Below are 14,221 nucleotides of genomic sequence, written 5' to 3'. Positions count from 1 at the left end.
GCAGCTCAGAACATACCAGAAAGTTTAGACAATCATCGGTACTTAAAGTGTTGGCGTGTGATTGAATGCATGCATTGCTAACACTGAATTTTTTCATTGCTAATCCACTACCTTCCACTGACACAGCTGCAGTGGTCTCTGCACTTCCTGCTTGACATGTGTAGCTGCCATTGTCCTCAGGTTTGAGATCCTTGATGTGGAGCTGAAGGAGGCAGCCATCCTGCTTCATCTCATACTTCCTGTTAGCTCTCAGTGGCAGCTTGTTCTTCCTCCATTGTACAGACACTCCAGGCTTAGACAGCTCACAGTAAAGGGAGGCTGTAGCTCCCTCCTGAGCCTTCACACTTTGTAATTCTTTGTTGAAGAATAGTGCAAGCTCTGCAACAATAAGTATGGATGGGAAAAAAACATAATCATACATTGTAGGATTCAGAGAATGCTTGAGACACAATGCAGACATTATCAACCTTTTTCAACCAACTTACAATGTAGATGGTGAAAATGTAACAACAGAAACTTAACACATTCAAGAAAGTACACTGAATTTAGCCAAATGCACATACCTTTCACTGTCACAGCTGCAGTGGTCTCTGCACTTTCTGCTTGACATGTGTAGCTTCCACTGTCTTCAGGTTTGAGATCCTTGATGTGGAGCTGGATGAGGCAGCCATCTTGTTTCATCTCATACTTTCTGCTGGCTCTCAGTGGCAGCTTGTTCTTCTTCCATTGCACTGACACTCCAGGCTTAGACAGCTCACAGTACAGAGAGGCTGTAGCTCCCTCCTCAGCCTCCACACTTACTAACTCTTTCTTGAAGAATGGAGGGAGCTCTGGGAAAATAGGCAAGAAAAAACAGAATTGTACATCTATAATGTAAAGGCAACAATGCTTGAAACCTCACCAGAACAGACTTTGTACAGGTTTTTTGGAAAACCTATTTTCTAAGTGGGCAGGTTTATCATAATACGGCTGAGTGTCATAAAATAATGACTACCACATAGACTGGAGAGGTACAGGAAAGTATTGTACAATAAAATGCAAGTACATCTAATATTATAAAGTCAGAATTCTCCAAACATAGTTGACGCACCTTTTACAGACACAGTTGCAGTGGTCTCTGCATTTCCAGCTTGACATGTGTAGGTGCCACTGTCCTCAGGTTTGAGATCCTTGATGTGGAGCTGGATGAGGCACCCATCCTGCTTCATTTCATACTTTCTGTTAGCTCTCAGTGGCAGTTTGTTCTTCCTCCATTGTACAGACACTCCAGGCTTAGACAGTTCACAGCACAGGGAGGCTGTAGCCCCTTCCTCGGCTTTCACATTCTGTAGTTCGTCTTTGAAAAATGGTGGGAGCTCTGTAAAATTTAAAATATTTAGGGAGTAATGAGGGTGTTTTATTATAACAGAAATAGCTTTTGAGACAGTGTCAAGTTGAGGCAAAATATCATGTAGAAAAATTGCATGACACATGAGAGAATCTGTACTCCACTAGGAAACACTTCAGCAAGTTCAGATGATACCAACTAATTATCTAAAAAGGTTATTTATGATTTAAACCTTGCTGACACTGTAATATTTACTATGCAGATATCCAAATGTACAAACCTTTCACTGACACAGTTGCAGTGGTCTCTGCACTTCCTGCTTGACATGTGTAGCTGCCACTGTCCTCAGGTTTGAGGTCCTTGATGTGCAGCTGGAGGAGGCAGCCATCTTGTTTCATCTCATACTTCCTGTTTGCTCTCAGTGGCAACTTGTTCTTCCTCCATTGCACTGACACTCCCGACTTAGACAATTCACAGTACAGAGAAGCTGAACCTCCCTCCTCAGCCTTCACGCTCTGCAATTCTTCTTTGAAAAATGCCGGGAGTTCTGGGAAAGAGAGAGCGGTAAGACGAATGAATAGAAGTTTGGTTTAATAGAATAACATTTCAGACATTAGCAAGTAAGGGCCAAATAAGACTAGAAATAGTGTTAATGTTTTTGTAGCTACCTATGTGAAATATGCATTTTCTCCATATTATAACAAATCATATGGAGTTTCAGGAAACTTTCATTGTCACAAAAAGCACTGAAAAAAAATGTATTTAGTCCTCTCTATGACATGCCATGCAATCTATAAATGCACATACCTTTCACTGACACGACTGCAGTGGTCTCTGCACTTCCTGCTTGACATGTGTAGCTTCCACTGTCCTCAGGTTTGAGGTCCTTGATGTGCAGCTGAAGGAGGCAGCCATCTTGTTTCATCTCGTACTTCCTGCTGGCTCTCAATGGCAGCCTGTTCTTCTTCCATTGCACTGATACCCCAGGTTGAGACAGCTCACAGTACAGAGAGGCTCCACCTCCCTCCTCAGCCTCCACACTTCTTAATTCTTTCTTGAAGAATGGAGGAAGCTCTGAGAAAAAGGGTTGGGAGGGACAAAATGATATATCTTTATCATAAGAGGTACATGTGTGAGGTGTCACCACAAAAAAAGAAGCTTTTTGTTATTTTAGTTTAGCATAATAGTACATGCAGTATTTGTAGATTCACAAAATCACAGGAAATTACCTGAAAGTCACTGCATTTGACGCTAGTATGTGGGCATAGACTGCCTTCAGTACTGACAACAAAGTGTACTGATTAAGTTACATTTGGGTGGGAATTGCTATGTTGGAAAATGCAATGAGTTCCAGGAATTTCACACAATCACAGGAAAGTATCTTAACTGACATATACATTACTTGTGTGCGGGTATAGATATAGTGACATTTGCAGTACACTGAATTATGTTGAGTGGTTAAATGCACGCAGAGCCAACACAGAGTTGTTCACTGCAAAACAGACATACCTTTCACTGACACAGCTGCAGTGGTCTCTGCACTTCCTGCTTGACATGAGTAGCTGCCACTGTCCTCAAGCTTGAGCTCCTTGATGTGAAGCTGGAGGAAGCAACCATCTTGCCTCATCTCGTACTTTCTGCTGGCTCTTAGTGGCAGTCGGTTCTTCTTCCATTGAATCGGCACTCCGAGTTTAGACAGCTCACAGTAAAGCGAGGCTGAACCTCCCTCCTCAACTTCCACACTCTGCAATTCTTCTTGGAAGAATGGAGGAAGCTCTGGGAGAGGAAGATGAGGATTTGAGGCATTTAGTGTAATAGGAATATTTCAGTATTATTTATTACTATTCAAATAAAGCAGGTATAACAGATAGCATTCCAAGGGGAGATGGTACATTTTACAGTATCTACCTGTTACAGTAAGTTTGGCACTGCTCTGCACATCCCCTGTATCACACGAGTATATGCCAGTGTCCAGGGGATCCACATCATGGATAAGCAACAGGTTGACTTTTCCTTCCTTATGTATCTCATATTTATCACCATTTCGGAGCGGGATGTGGTTGCGCCTCCAGGTAACCGGAGAGGTAAAATCCGAGGTCATGCAGGACAAAGTTGCTGTCTCTCCTTCCATGATCACAACATCTTTAGGCTTCTCTTCAAATAAAACTAGGATTTGAGATAAAATGCCACTTTAGACTCCCTGATTCAGAGGAAATTGTTTTAGCTGAAATTACACATTACTGATGAATAATAAAAAAGTTTCCCTTATGTTTCTGCTCACCTTTGGGCTTAGGAACAACTAGCAGACGTGCAGAGGTCCTCTCCTCCCCGATCACAAATGCCACGGTTCCCGTCTCCTCAGGTGTTGTCATGGTGAGGACCAGTCGGTGCAGTCGACCCTGGCACATCATCTGGTTCATCTCGTTCTTCTGCAGAGGGCTGGAGCCAAGCCACCAGACCCCTTCACTCACGTCTGCATGGCTTAACTCACACACAAACTCTGCGTCCTCACCCGCTGTCACCGTTATGCCTTGCAGCTCTGTAACGATCCGCACACGCTCTGTGGAGGAAGAGGAAGCTATATACAGCTGGATTTTTAGAGATGGAGATGGAATGTGATTTATTTTACAATAACTTAGATGAGTGTGGGCTGTTGGTTGTATTCATGCCGCATTTCTTGAACTGTAAATGAATTAGCCAGATATATCAGTAAATAACAGTAAAATATCAGTAAAATTCTACTTTAGTATCCACCTACCCCTCACGATCAGCTTGGCAGTGGTCTTCTTGCCTCTGGAGATACAGGAGTACTCTCCAGCATCCTCCAGATACAGTTTCTTAATCTCCAGCGTGTGTGTGGGGCCTTTCTTCTTTAAAATGTATCGCCCTCCTTCCTCCACCACAATGTTGTCCTTCTTCCAAGTCACAGGGACATTAGCACTGGAAACTTCACAAGACAGCAGCACAGATTTCCCCTCCATCACTGCTTGGCTTTCCAGTTCCTTCTCAAAGAACACAGATGCTGCAGCTGGTAAAAGAAGGAAAAGAGACGGTATGTTACAAAAGTGTCACACGTGTGGGTGCTGCCTAGCGTAACACAACATAGTAGCATGTCAAATACCTCTCACGTTCACTTCGGCTGTTGTCTTCTGTTCCCCTAAGATGCAGCTGTACTCCCCGACGTCCTCGGGCTGGATGTTTTTGATGTGCATCTCAGCTATCTTCCCTCTCAGGGTCATCTGATATCTTCCCCCATGATAGAGCTGATCCTCAGCCTTCCACCACTGCACAGGCACTCCGGCCCTGGACAGTTCACAGCGAAGGCTCACGTTTCCTCCTTCAGGGGCCTCCTGGTTCTTCAGACCCATTTTAAAGGAGAGGGGGATAGCTGTGGAAAAATCAAGCACACGTTGTGTTTTTCTTTTGTTTTTTTATGTCTATCTATGACTGCCATGAAGGTCAAAACACTTTACTTGAATCAATCAAATAGAACATTTCAGCAGATTGGATAAGGTGGTTTACCTTTTTGCTATGTAAATGCAAAAACACACAAACATTCTTTCATTTACAATCTTCCCTTACGTGTAATGGTGATGTTGGCTGTGGTCTTGACGTCACCATATATACAGCTGTAAAGACCACTGTCCTCCAGCTGTGTGTTTTTGATGGTCAGCTCCATGATGCTGTTTCGATTTTTAATCTGGTACTTGAAATTATTCTTCAGCAGCTCTTGTCCTTTCCTCCACTCCACAGCAAGGCCGGGTTTAGACAGCTCACACCTCAACGTCACACTGTTCTCCTCCTCCACCTGCTGGTTCTTTAACTTTGTCTTGAATGTGATTGGAGGAGCTGCAAGGAGAACAGCCAAAGAGTGGGTATTTTCTAAAAATGGAGAAGGTTTAGATATTGTCTAATCATGTTTTCAGCTCGGGATCTCTATCTTACCTTTGACAATTAGCTCAGCAGTTGATTGGCTATCGTCAGTCTTGCAGGTGTATTTCCCAGCATCGCTCTCCTCTATGTTGTTGATGATCAGTTTAGTGAAACATCCCTCCTGTTTCATCTCATATTTGTATCCAGGTTTGAGGATCACTCTGCCTTTCCTCCAGTCCACTGGAGCTCCAGGTTTGGAGAGCTCACAGCAGAAAATGCCACTGTCCCCTTCCTTTACCTCCAAATTCGCCACCTCTTGTTTAAATGTCACAGGAATTGCTGATAAAAAAACATCAAATTAAGCAAAATCTGAAATGACTCACTCTTTCATTTTCCCACACAATTCAAAATAGTTTCTTGTTAGATTTCTTAACACATCTACCATATTTACTTTGTGGGAAATACCAGGTCTGTCTCACTGTGGTTAAGAAACAAAATGTCTTTCCATGTAATGGCCGGAGCTTACCTCTTACTTTAATGTCAGCTGAAGTCACAACAGTGCCAACAAAACAGCTGTACTCCCCAGTATCTGTGAGAGTCAAATGTCTGATCAGCATCTCAGTCACCCTGCCTTCTTGCTTCATCTGGTATTTTTCGCCCTCCTTCAGAAGTTGAGCGTCTTTCCTCCACTCCACTGAGACTCCTGGTTTAGAAAGCTCACAGCGCAGTGTCACGCTGCCTTCCTCCACAGCTTCCTGGTTCTTCAACTTTTGCTTGAAAGTTACCGGGATCGCTGAAGAGTGACATCACAGACAGACAACGCAAAATACTGTATAAGAAGTGCAGATTACCGAAGCATAGTTATGTTACTATGTTACATCATGTGTAATGGCACTCACCAGTGATGATGATGGTGGCAGTAGTTTTTATGTCATCACAAACACAGCTGTATGTGCCACTGTCTTCGGGCTGGCTTTTCCTGATGAGGAGCTCCAGTGTGGAGCCGTTCTGCTTCATCTGGTATTTCTCTCCGCTGGTCAACACGTCGTCTCCCTTCTTCCACTGCACTGGAGTGCCAGGTTTGGAGAGCTCGCAGCAGAGTGTCACTCCGTTGCCCTCCTGCACTTGAATATTCTTCAGTTCTTGAAGGAATTTGATGGGCCGTTCTAAAGCAAACCACAGGAGGAGAAGGAGTCTGTTTTGCTGCTCTTTAGTCCTGACTGAAAGCTATTCTATACTTGCTAACACATTGATCGTTTATTATATCACCTACTATACTGATATATTCCGTCTTGTCTTTCAACCAACCAAATCTTATGCAATTTATTTGTATACTACTACAACAACTTGTGACCCAGAAATCCCCTAAAACCACCAATAACTCCACAATATATATGTCAACGTTGTCCATTTTGCATTTAGTTCTGTGTTGTTTTGGTTTGTATTTAGCCTGTTTATATTTTAGCATTTGATTTACTGTGTATTCATTTGATCTTCACATACTTAGTGCGTTATATGTTCACAACATATGAAGCACTAAAGCAAAGCAATGCAAGTGTATCCAGCACTCACCATTCACAATGACTGTAGCTGTTGTCTTCTGTTCTCCACACATACAGGTATAATCTCCAGTGTCGTCCAGACTGAGGTCTGCAATCTTCATCTCCACTTGCAGGTCCTTCTTCCTCATCTGGTATTTGTCTCCATTTTTCAACAGCTCTCCTTCTCTCCTCCACTCCACCGACGGGGCAGGTTTGTTCAGCTCACAGCGCAGAACCACACTGTTGCTCTCCGTCACCTCCTGGTTGACCAGTGGCAGCTTAAAACTTGGTGGTAAACCTGTCAATAAAAGAAAATCTTTTTATGTAATATATATATAATATTATATAAATGGCTAAATAGCCAGAATGTTTTACAATCTGTAGTTCATTTCCCCATTCACACACACACACACACACACACACTCACACACTGATGGCAAGCTACCATGCAAGGTGCTCGCCTAACCATCACTAGCAATTTGGGATTTGGGATTCTTTCGCAAGAGGCTTTAATAAGAATAAAAATTTAGGGCCAAATAAGGGTTAAAAAAAAATCTCTGCTGAACCAAAACAGGTAAAACATGGCAACAATTATGTGATCATGCAGAGATCTACTGGATTCAGTGGATTCCATAACACATTTCCTTGCCTTCAGTATGACAAGGAACACAATATATGTTACATGGAAGTTTCATTATGGCAGTGATGTAAGGGACATGGCAGGTATGATCACAAGAAAATCTGTCATGCTCCTTTTTTCTAGCTAACCATCCAGTTGTGGAATGGAGTTGTGACAATCCATTATGGGCCGTGAGTTACATTTTTTAATCCCATCTACCCCCAAAAGCCCTTTTTCTGGCACAAACTATCAAACATGTTACACCACTTACATAAAGCTAATACTAATGCTAGAGTTTAGTTAGAGAAGTGTTTGGGATGTATCTAATTACAAACTATTGCCTGAAGTTACAGTATGACATGATGTGACTCTACATCCCATCTACTGTATCTTTTCACCCAGCTCACAAGAACAAAATGTACAGCACAAACAGAGTGCTGTGACATTTACCCATAAGCATATTGGGTGACAAGTTATAAAACTGTAATTTCTCCATTGAGTTTTAGTGAAACAACATAATGGATCTCACACAGTGCTAATACCCACTAGGTCTATTTTGTTTTTGTACTATGTTTGAGCTGACCTCTTTGACGTCTGCGCTCAGGTGATTCTGTTGAACACATTAGGAAAATTCAAAAAAAGAGAAAGAAATGTGCATAAAATAATGAATCCAGCATACTTGGAGTAGTTTCAACATAAATTCCCCTTACCTCGGACAGTGAGTTCAGCAGTTGATTGGCTGTCTTTAGTCTTGCAGGTGTATTTCCCAGCATCGCTCTCCTCTACGTTGTTGATGACCAGTTTAGTGAGACGTCCCTCCTGCTTCATCTCATATTTCTCTCCAGGCTTCAGGATCACTCTGCCTTTCTTCCACTCCACTGGAGTTCCAGGTTTGGAGAGCTCACAGCAGAAAACTCCACTGTCCCCTTCTTTCACGACCAGGCCCTGGATCTCTCGTTTGAATGTCACAGGAAGTGCTGTTGTGGGAGTATTAGAAAATCTTGAATTCATTGAATGCATAGATTTGCAACCTGCTATGCCATTTACCCTGCTTCTGCTTTCTTTAAAGCAATAAAATCTCACACTTTGGTATCATAGGTATGGGATTTGGGATTTTGTACTTTAGGAGATGTACATACACATTCAAAATCTAATGGGACCTGAGGTTATGTATTGCTAAGTCACAGGTGCACGAATTACGTAAGTAAGAGATATACTGAGACAGCTGAGTCATGGCAGCACCCATAATAACAGCTTTTTAGATATAATCATGAAAATGACAGGGTATAACCATATAATCATTATTTTAAATGTACTGTGAAGATAACACGGGCAACAGGTTTGAAATTCCACAGACTAATGTGTTTTAATTGGTTTCTGCAGGCTTCAAACTTACGTTTCACTTTGACTTCAGCTGTGGTTTTCTCATCTCCTGTGATGCAGCTGTACTTCCCTGCATCCTCTGGTTGGACATTGAGAATGGTCATCTGAGCCGTCTTTCCTTCTAGCTTCATCTGATACTTTCCTCGAAATATCTCCTCAGACAGCACCTGAGCACCTCTCTGCCACTGCACCGGGACTCCCTTCTTTGACAGCTCACAGCGTAATGTCACACTGTTCCCTTCTTCAGCCTCCTGGCTCTTCAGGCTCACTTTAAATGTGGCAGGAACAGCTGTTGAAGCAAGCACAGATACTGTTTATGCATGTGAAGCAGAACACTGGCAAGAACGTTAAAGAAGCATTTTACATGTAGCTCAATAAAGAATAAGAATAAACAAAGAAACAAGAGAGTATGCTGTACTACAAACATTAAACATACCGATAACTTTTACAGTGGCCTTTGTCCTCTGCTCTCTACACACACAGGTGTAGACCCCGCTGTCCTCTGGATCAGCATCTCTGATGATTAACTCCAGGGCCGATTCTCTCTGCTTAATCTGGTACTTGTCTCCGTTCTCCAACAGATCTCCTCCAAGCCTCCACTCCACTGGGACACCAGGTTTAGAGATCTCACAGTACAGCGTTATGTTATGTCCTTCCTCCACTTGGAGGTTCTTCAGCTTTTGCTTGAAGGTGACAGGAAGAGCTGAACGCAAAAGAGTTTGAAAAATAAGAATGAAATCAAGAATTTAATGAACATTAAATTTCCATGTGTATTGTTGTGATATTTAGCTTTTACACAACTGTGTGCCAGTGAAGAATACAAATAAAGTTTAGTGTCTTGCTACATGATGGAGAGTAACATTAACTACTATCACATTTTCAGTTCTTATATTCTGAGATCTGGCTGCATGATTTTATATCTAAACCAGTGTATTTTTACACTTTATACTCTTCTCTATTCAGTTTTCTGCCTTTTAAATTGCTCTCAGTTGTTCAAAACATTGTTTTTTAAATACTTATATAATCTAATTCAGCTCAATGCTTGTTGTCTATTGCTTCGTTAATTCTGTTTTGTTACGTTTAATGTCATACTTTGTGTGACTAACCTACTTGTTACTGTAGGAGGAACATACTTAATTAACTTAAGTTCCGATCGGACTCTGCCTTATAATAATATGACTTCCTACAAAGTAAACATTGTAGAACATAATGAAACACTGTCAGTAACAAACACCTACCATTAACAGTCAGAGTTGCAGTGGTCTCTATGTTTCTACAGATGCATGTGTAGATATCGCTGTCCTCAGGTGTTACATCAAAGATCTTCAGTTCAATCAGCATGTCTCTCTGCCGCATGTGATATTTCTCTCCATTGCTGATGAGTTCATTTCCCCTCTTCCTCCATTCCACACTGTGACCAGGTTTCGAGAGCTCACAGCGTAAAGTCGCAGTGTTGCCCTCCTCAATCAGCACGTTCCTCAGCTTCTGCTTGAAGGTGACTGGGAGAGCTGAGGATGACCATAGATTGAATAATTATTGTTGATGAATTACTGATATTTATTAAGTACATCTGTCAAATTTTGTTGATCACTACATCCCATCAGCCTATTGGTAAATCATGTCCTACCAGTGATTTTGACAGTGGCAGATGTCATCTGATCAGCACACACACAGCTGTAGACCCCACTGTCTTCAGGCACTGGCTTCCATATCAGGAGCTCCAGGGTGGTTTCCCTTTTCCTTATCTGGAACTTAACCCCGTTTTTCAACAGCTCATGTCCCTTCCTCCATTCTACTGGAAATCCAGGTTTAGACAGCTCACAGCGCAACATGACATTACTTCCCTCCTCTGCTTGCATGTTCTTTAAGTGCTGTGTAAATGTAATGGGAATAGCTGGAAAACAAAAGTTGACTTTTTTTTTAAATAAATAGATTTAGGAGCAAGGTAGAAATGCTGTATCTATGCATAGTATTGGTGAATAGATTTGATGCATGGGAATAAATACATCAATAATATGCCAGGCATTCAGCAATTTGTCATAGAGATATGAGCCAAACACATTTTGAAGCACAACACAGCACTCATTAAAACATCTTAAGCCCTACAACAGAATGCATTCTCTTTCTGTGTAATGGAGCTTTTTAACAAACAAAAAAGTTTCATAATACAGACAAATCCGAGAGGAGAATTATTCTCTGAAAATATATGTTGTATTTTATTCTGGAAAGTAAAAACGTGGCTGACTGGGATATCTAAGACCACAGTATGAGAGACTGAGTTCATGTGCACGCATCAGAAATAAGAAAATACTGAAATTACTTTCAAATACACAGACTTGCAATAATGTAGGTTTTTGGTAAAATTAACAATAAAGGTAAGGAAAATGGCATACCATGCACTTTGAGGCTTGCTGTAGTGTGGTGATCTCTGCACTGACAGGTATATTCTCCTGAGTCCTCAGGCTTTATGGCTTTGATGGTTAGGGAATTGATTGTCTTCCTCTGTTTCATCACGTACTTGTCTCCAGGCCTGATACACTCAAAACCTTTCCTCCAGTGGAACTGGACCCCAGGCAGAGAGTACTCACAGGTCAGGGTCACAGTCTCCCCCTCTTTGGCCTCGACAGTCTTTAGAGGGTGGGTGAACTCGGCTGGGATGGCTAAAAAAAGAGGGAAAACAGAAGGATGCTAACTTTTCAACAATAAGCAGAAAAACTAATGTTATTACAAATTTTACCTGTACAATCAATAACACTCCTCTGGCATGTAATGATGGGCAATAGTAAGTAATAGCAGTCCTACAATAACTGTCCAATAAAATGCTAATCATACCTTTGACAGTTACCGCGGCTCTAGTTGTAACAGATCCAGCACTGCACTCATACACTCCTGCATCATTATTGCAGACCTCCCGAATCGTCAGCCGAGCCTCACAGCCGGAACGACTGGCAAAATACCTTGAGGAGTTCCACATGAGGCAGCCATCTTTGTACCACAGGATGTGACATGGCTTTGAGGTCACACAAGACAAAACCAAACCACCACCTTCAATAGCCTCACAGTCTTCCAGTGCTTTAATGATGGTGGGACGCCTCTCTAATAACAAGAGGAGATGAAGCCAAATCAAGACCACATTAAATGTGACTTACACACAATGAAACTCTCAGGCAGATTAAAGCCTCACCTCTGACCAACAGTGAGGCATACGATCGTTTGTCCCCTGCTGAAAACGAGATAGTGCCAGTGTCTTTGCGGGCGAGCTGTCTAAATGTGAGCGTGTGGTAGCCTCCAGGCACCATCTGGATCTCATTGAGCTGATTGGTGTACAGCAGGGTCTCGTCCAGATACCACTTGACTCCGATGTAGTCACTGGGACAAATTCGACACCTGAATGTGACAGTGTCGCCCTCGAGACACTCAACATCTTCCAATTCATCCAGGATCAACACCTTCTGACCTGAGAGAAACACAGAAAATATGGAAAAGTCAAATATCACATAAATGTTACACAGTGGCTACTAGAAGCCTTAATCAACATCCTTAGTACTTTATTAAGCATTACACTCAATAAAAATGGAGGAATTGAGGATTATTTTTAGTATCATTTTGGCAAAGGATTTTAGCTTTGCATGTATACCTTCATTATTTCGCTGACATGCAGTATCTGTGTTAAATAATATATTGCAATTCTGTTATTATATATCATATATCAACTGAATATAAGCCTTGAAATCAAGACTTTAATGGACAGTAAGAAGAATATAATTCATGTAATATTGGGCTATTTTTAAATGTGAAAATATATCCCAGAATTTCTCCTACAACTGAATTGACGTTTAAGATAAAGATCTATCCTTATATAGCCCACATACAGTATCTTTAGCCCAACTACCATTTGGCCACAGTTGAATTTAAATAAACACCCCTGAACCACACTGATGCAGTGAATATGTTCTTACCCTGCACAGTCAGCTGTGCCCGGCTCTGCATGGTACCAACATCACATATGTAAATATCTGTGTCCGACTTCTCCAGACAGGTGATGGTCAGGGACAGCACCACGCCCTTCTGCCTGATGACATACTTCCTACCGCACCTCAGCTCCACCATGCCCTTCAGCCAGGTCACTCGCTTGGCTGGCCGCCTGGTCTCACACTCCAGGGTCACTTTACCTTTTTCCTCAGCTCGTGTGTCCCTTAACTCCCTCGCAAATGTGTGCTGGAGTTCTGAAGGAGATAACAAAGTTTAAAAAGGCCGAAGAACACCACACTGTATCTATAGTCATCATTTAACATTTATTTTGAAAGCCCTCACCTACCTCTGATCTCCAGCTTTGCACGCGAGGCGACGCCTTCGGCCTCACAGCAGTAATCTCCAGAGTCTCTGATGGTGGTATTCTTGATAACCAATCGTGCCAGGTTCTTCTCCACACTCATCTCATACTTAGGGCTCTGCCTGATCAAATGGCCATTTTTCAGCCAATGTATGGTGACGTCTGGTTTGGTAATCTCACAGCTCAACTCTGCATCCTCACCCGGCACCGCTTTGACATTCAACAGGTCCCTGAAGATGTGCACTGGCTTTTCTAAAGGAGGGGAAATACAATTCGCTCACATTCTGGCTTATTTCAAGATAAAATACAGTTTTCCTCATATACACAATGCAGATAAAACAGTGCTGATTATTTTATCTGAAATGGCCAGTATTCACCTTTAACAAAGAGCATGGTCCTACAGCTCAGGTCTTTAACTGTGAACACCACGTCTCCAGCGTCGGTCAGCATAGCATCTCTAATGGTCAACTTATACTTGCGGCCATTGTTGATAACCTGGATACGGCTATTGGTGACCACCACCTGGCCATTGATGGTCCATGAAGGCTCATCATCAAGATCATGAGAGAGCTCGCAGTCAAAAGTGCAGCTTTCGCCTTCCAGGACAGATGTTGTCTTCATACGCTGAACAATAGTGATGTGTAAGTCTGTAAATAAGATATTAACAGAAAAGAAGCCTTATCACAATAAATATACCTTAAAGCTTTAGTGTCAGTTTTATGAAAAAAATTTGAGGTTCCTTTTCTGATTATGTCAATCATTTGATGGCAGACAACTTAATGTGATATTAATGTCTTCCCAAATTACCAACAATATTTTTTCTACTACTCACCATGTACAGTAACTTTAGCCTTGGTCTGGCTGGTGCCCAGGTCACAGATGTACTGTCCAGCATCATCCTTGCTCAGGGAACGGATAATCAGTGCCATGGACTTCCCAAACTGCAGTAACTCGTGTTTATCATCTGCGGTCAGAACAATGCCATCCTTTTTCCAAACAGGGGTCACTGACTCTTTGGAAATTTCACACTGCAGACAGACTTCCCCTTGCTCTTCTCCAACTACATCCTCCAGTGACCTCAGGAACACTGCTGGGCGCTCTGGAGGAAAAAATTACTATTCATAGTATGCATGTTTCTCAGAAAT

The 14,221-nt window shown here is 42.1% G+C and overlaps 1 protein-coding gene across 15 annotated transcripts in view; it reads right to left on the bottom strand.

Annotated features, from left to right (window-relative positions):
* obscna (obscurin, cytoskeletal calmodulin and titin-interacting RhoGEF a) overlaps positions 1–14,221 on the bottom strand; it is a 40,749-nt gene that overhangs the window by 21,275 nt on the left and 5,253 nt on the right. For 9 of the 15 annotated variants that reach the window (XM_051377557.1, XM_051377556.1, XM_051377561.1 and 6 more), the window contains 27 exons: positions 13,909–14,175; positions 13,454–13,723; positions 13,062–13,328; positions 12,703–12,969; positions 11,928–12,200; positions 11,576–11,839; positions 11,137–11,403; positions 10,371–10,637; positions 9,982–10,251; positions 9,180–9,446; positions 8,757–9,032; positions 8,071–8,337; positions 6,773–7,039; positions 6,100–6,366; positions 5,727–5,993; positions 5,273–5,539; positions 4,910–5,176; positions 4,449–4,715; positions 4,086–4,355; positions 3,609–3,905; positions 3,236–3,493; positions 2,837–3,103; positions 2,135–2,401; positions 1,608–1,874; positions 1,091–1,357; positions 564–830; positions 112–378 (listed from right to left, as the gene is read on the bottom strand). In XM_051377557.1, the coding sequence (XP_051233517.1) occupies positions 112–378; positions 564–830; positions 1,091–1,357; positions 1,608–1,874; positions 2,135–2,401; positions 2,837–3,103; positions 3,236–3,493; positions 3,609–3,905; positions 4,086–4,355; positions 4,449–4,715; positions 4,910–5,176; positions 5,273–5,539; positions 5,727–5,993; positions 6,100–6,366; positions 6,773–7,039; positions 8,071–8,337; positions 8,757–9,032; positions 9,180–9,446; positions 9,982–10,251; positions 10,371–10,637; positions 11,137–11,403; positions 11,576–11,839; positions 11,928–12,200; positions 12,703–12,969; positions 13,062–13,328; positions 13,454–13,723; positions 13,909–14,175 (7,251 nt within the window). The remainder of the gene's footprint in view (positions 1–111; positions 379–563; positions 831–1,090; positions 1,358–1,607; positions 1,875–2,134; positions 2,402–2,836; positions 3,104–3,235; positions 3,494–3,608; positions 3,906–4,085; positions 4,356–4,448; positions 4,716–4,909; positions 5,177–5,272; positions 5,540–5,726; positions 5,994–6,099; positions 6,367–6,772; positions 7,040–8,070; positions 8,338–8,756; positions 9,033–9,179; positions 9,447–9,981; positions 10,252–10,370; positions 10,638–11,136; positions 11,404–11,575; positions 11,840–11,927; positions 12,201–12,702; positions 12,970–13,061; positions 13,329–13,453; positions 13,724–13,908; positions 14,176–14,221) is intronic. The other 6 variants (XM_051377568.1, XM_051377569.1, XM_051377570.1 and 3 more) reach the window with 4 other exon arrangements.

The sequence above is a fragment of the Dicentrarchus labrax genome, unplaced genomic scaffold (genome assembly GCF_905237075.1).
Source record: "Dicentrarchus labrax unplaced genomic scaffold, dlabrax2021, whole genome shotgun sequence".
In the NCBI taxonomy this organism is placed as follows: Eukaryota; Metazoa; Chordata; class Actinopteri; family Moronidae; genus Dicentrarchus; species Dicentrarchus labrax.
This window is presented reverse-complemented; position numbering and strand designations above follow the sequence as displayed.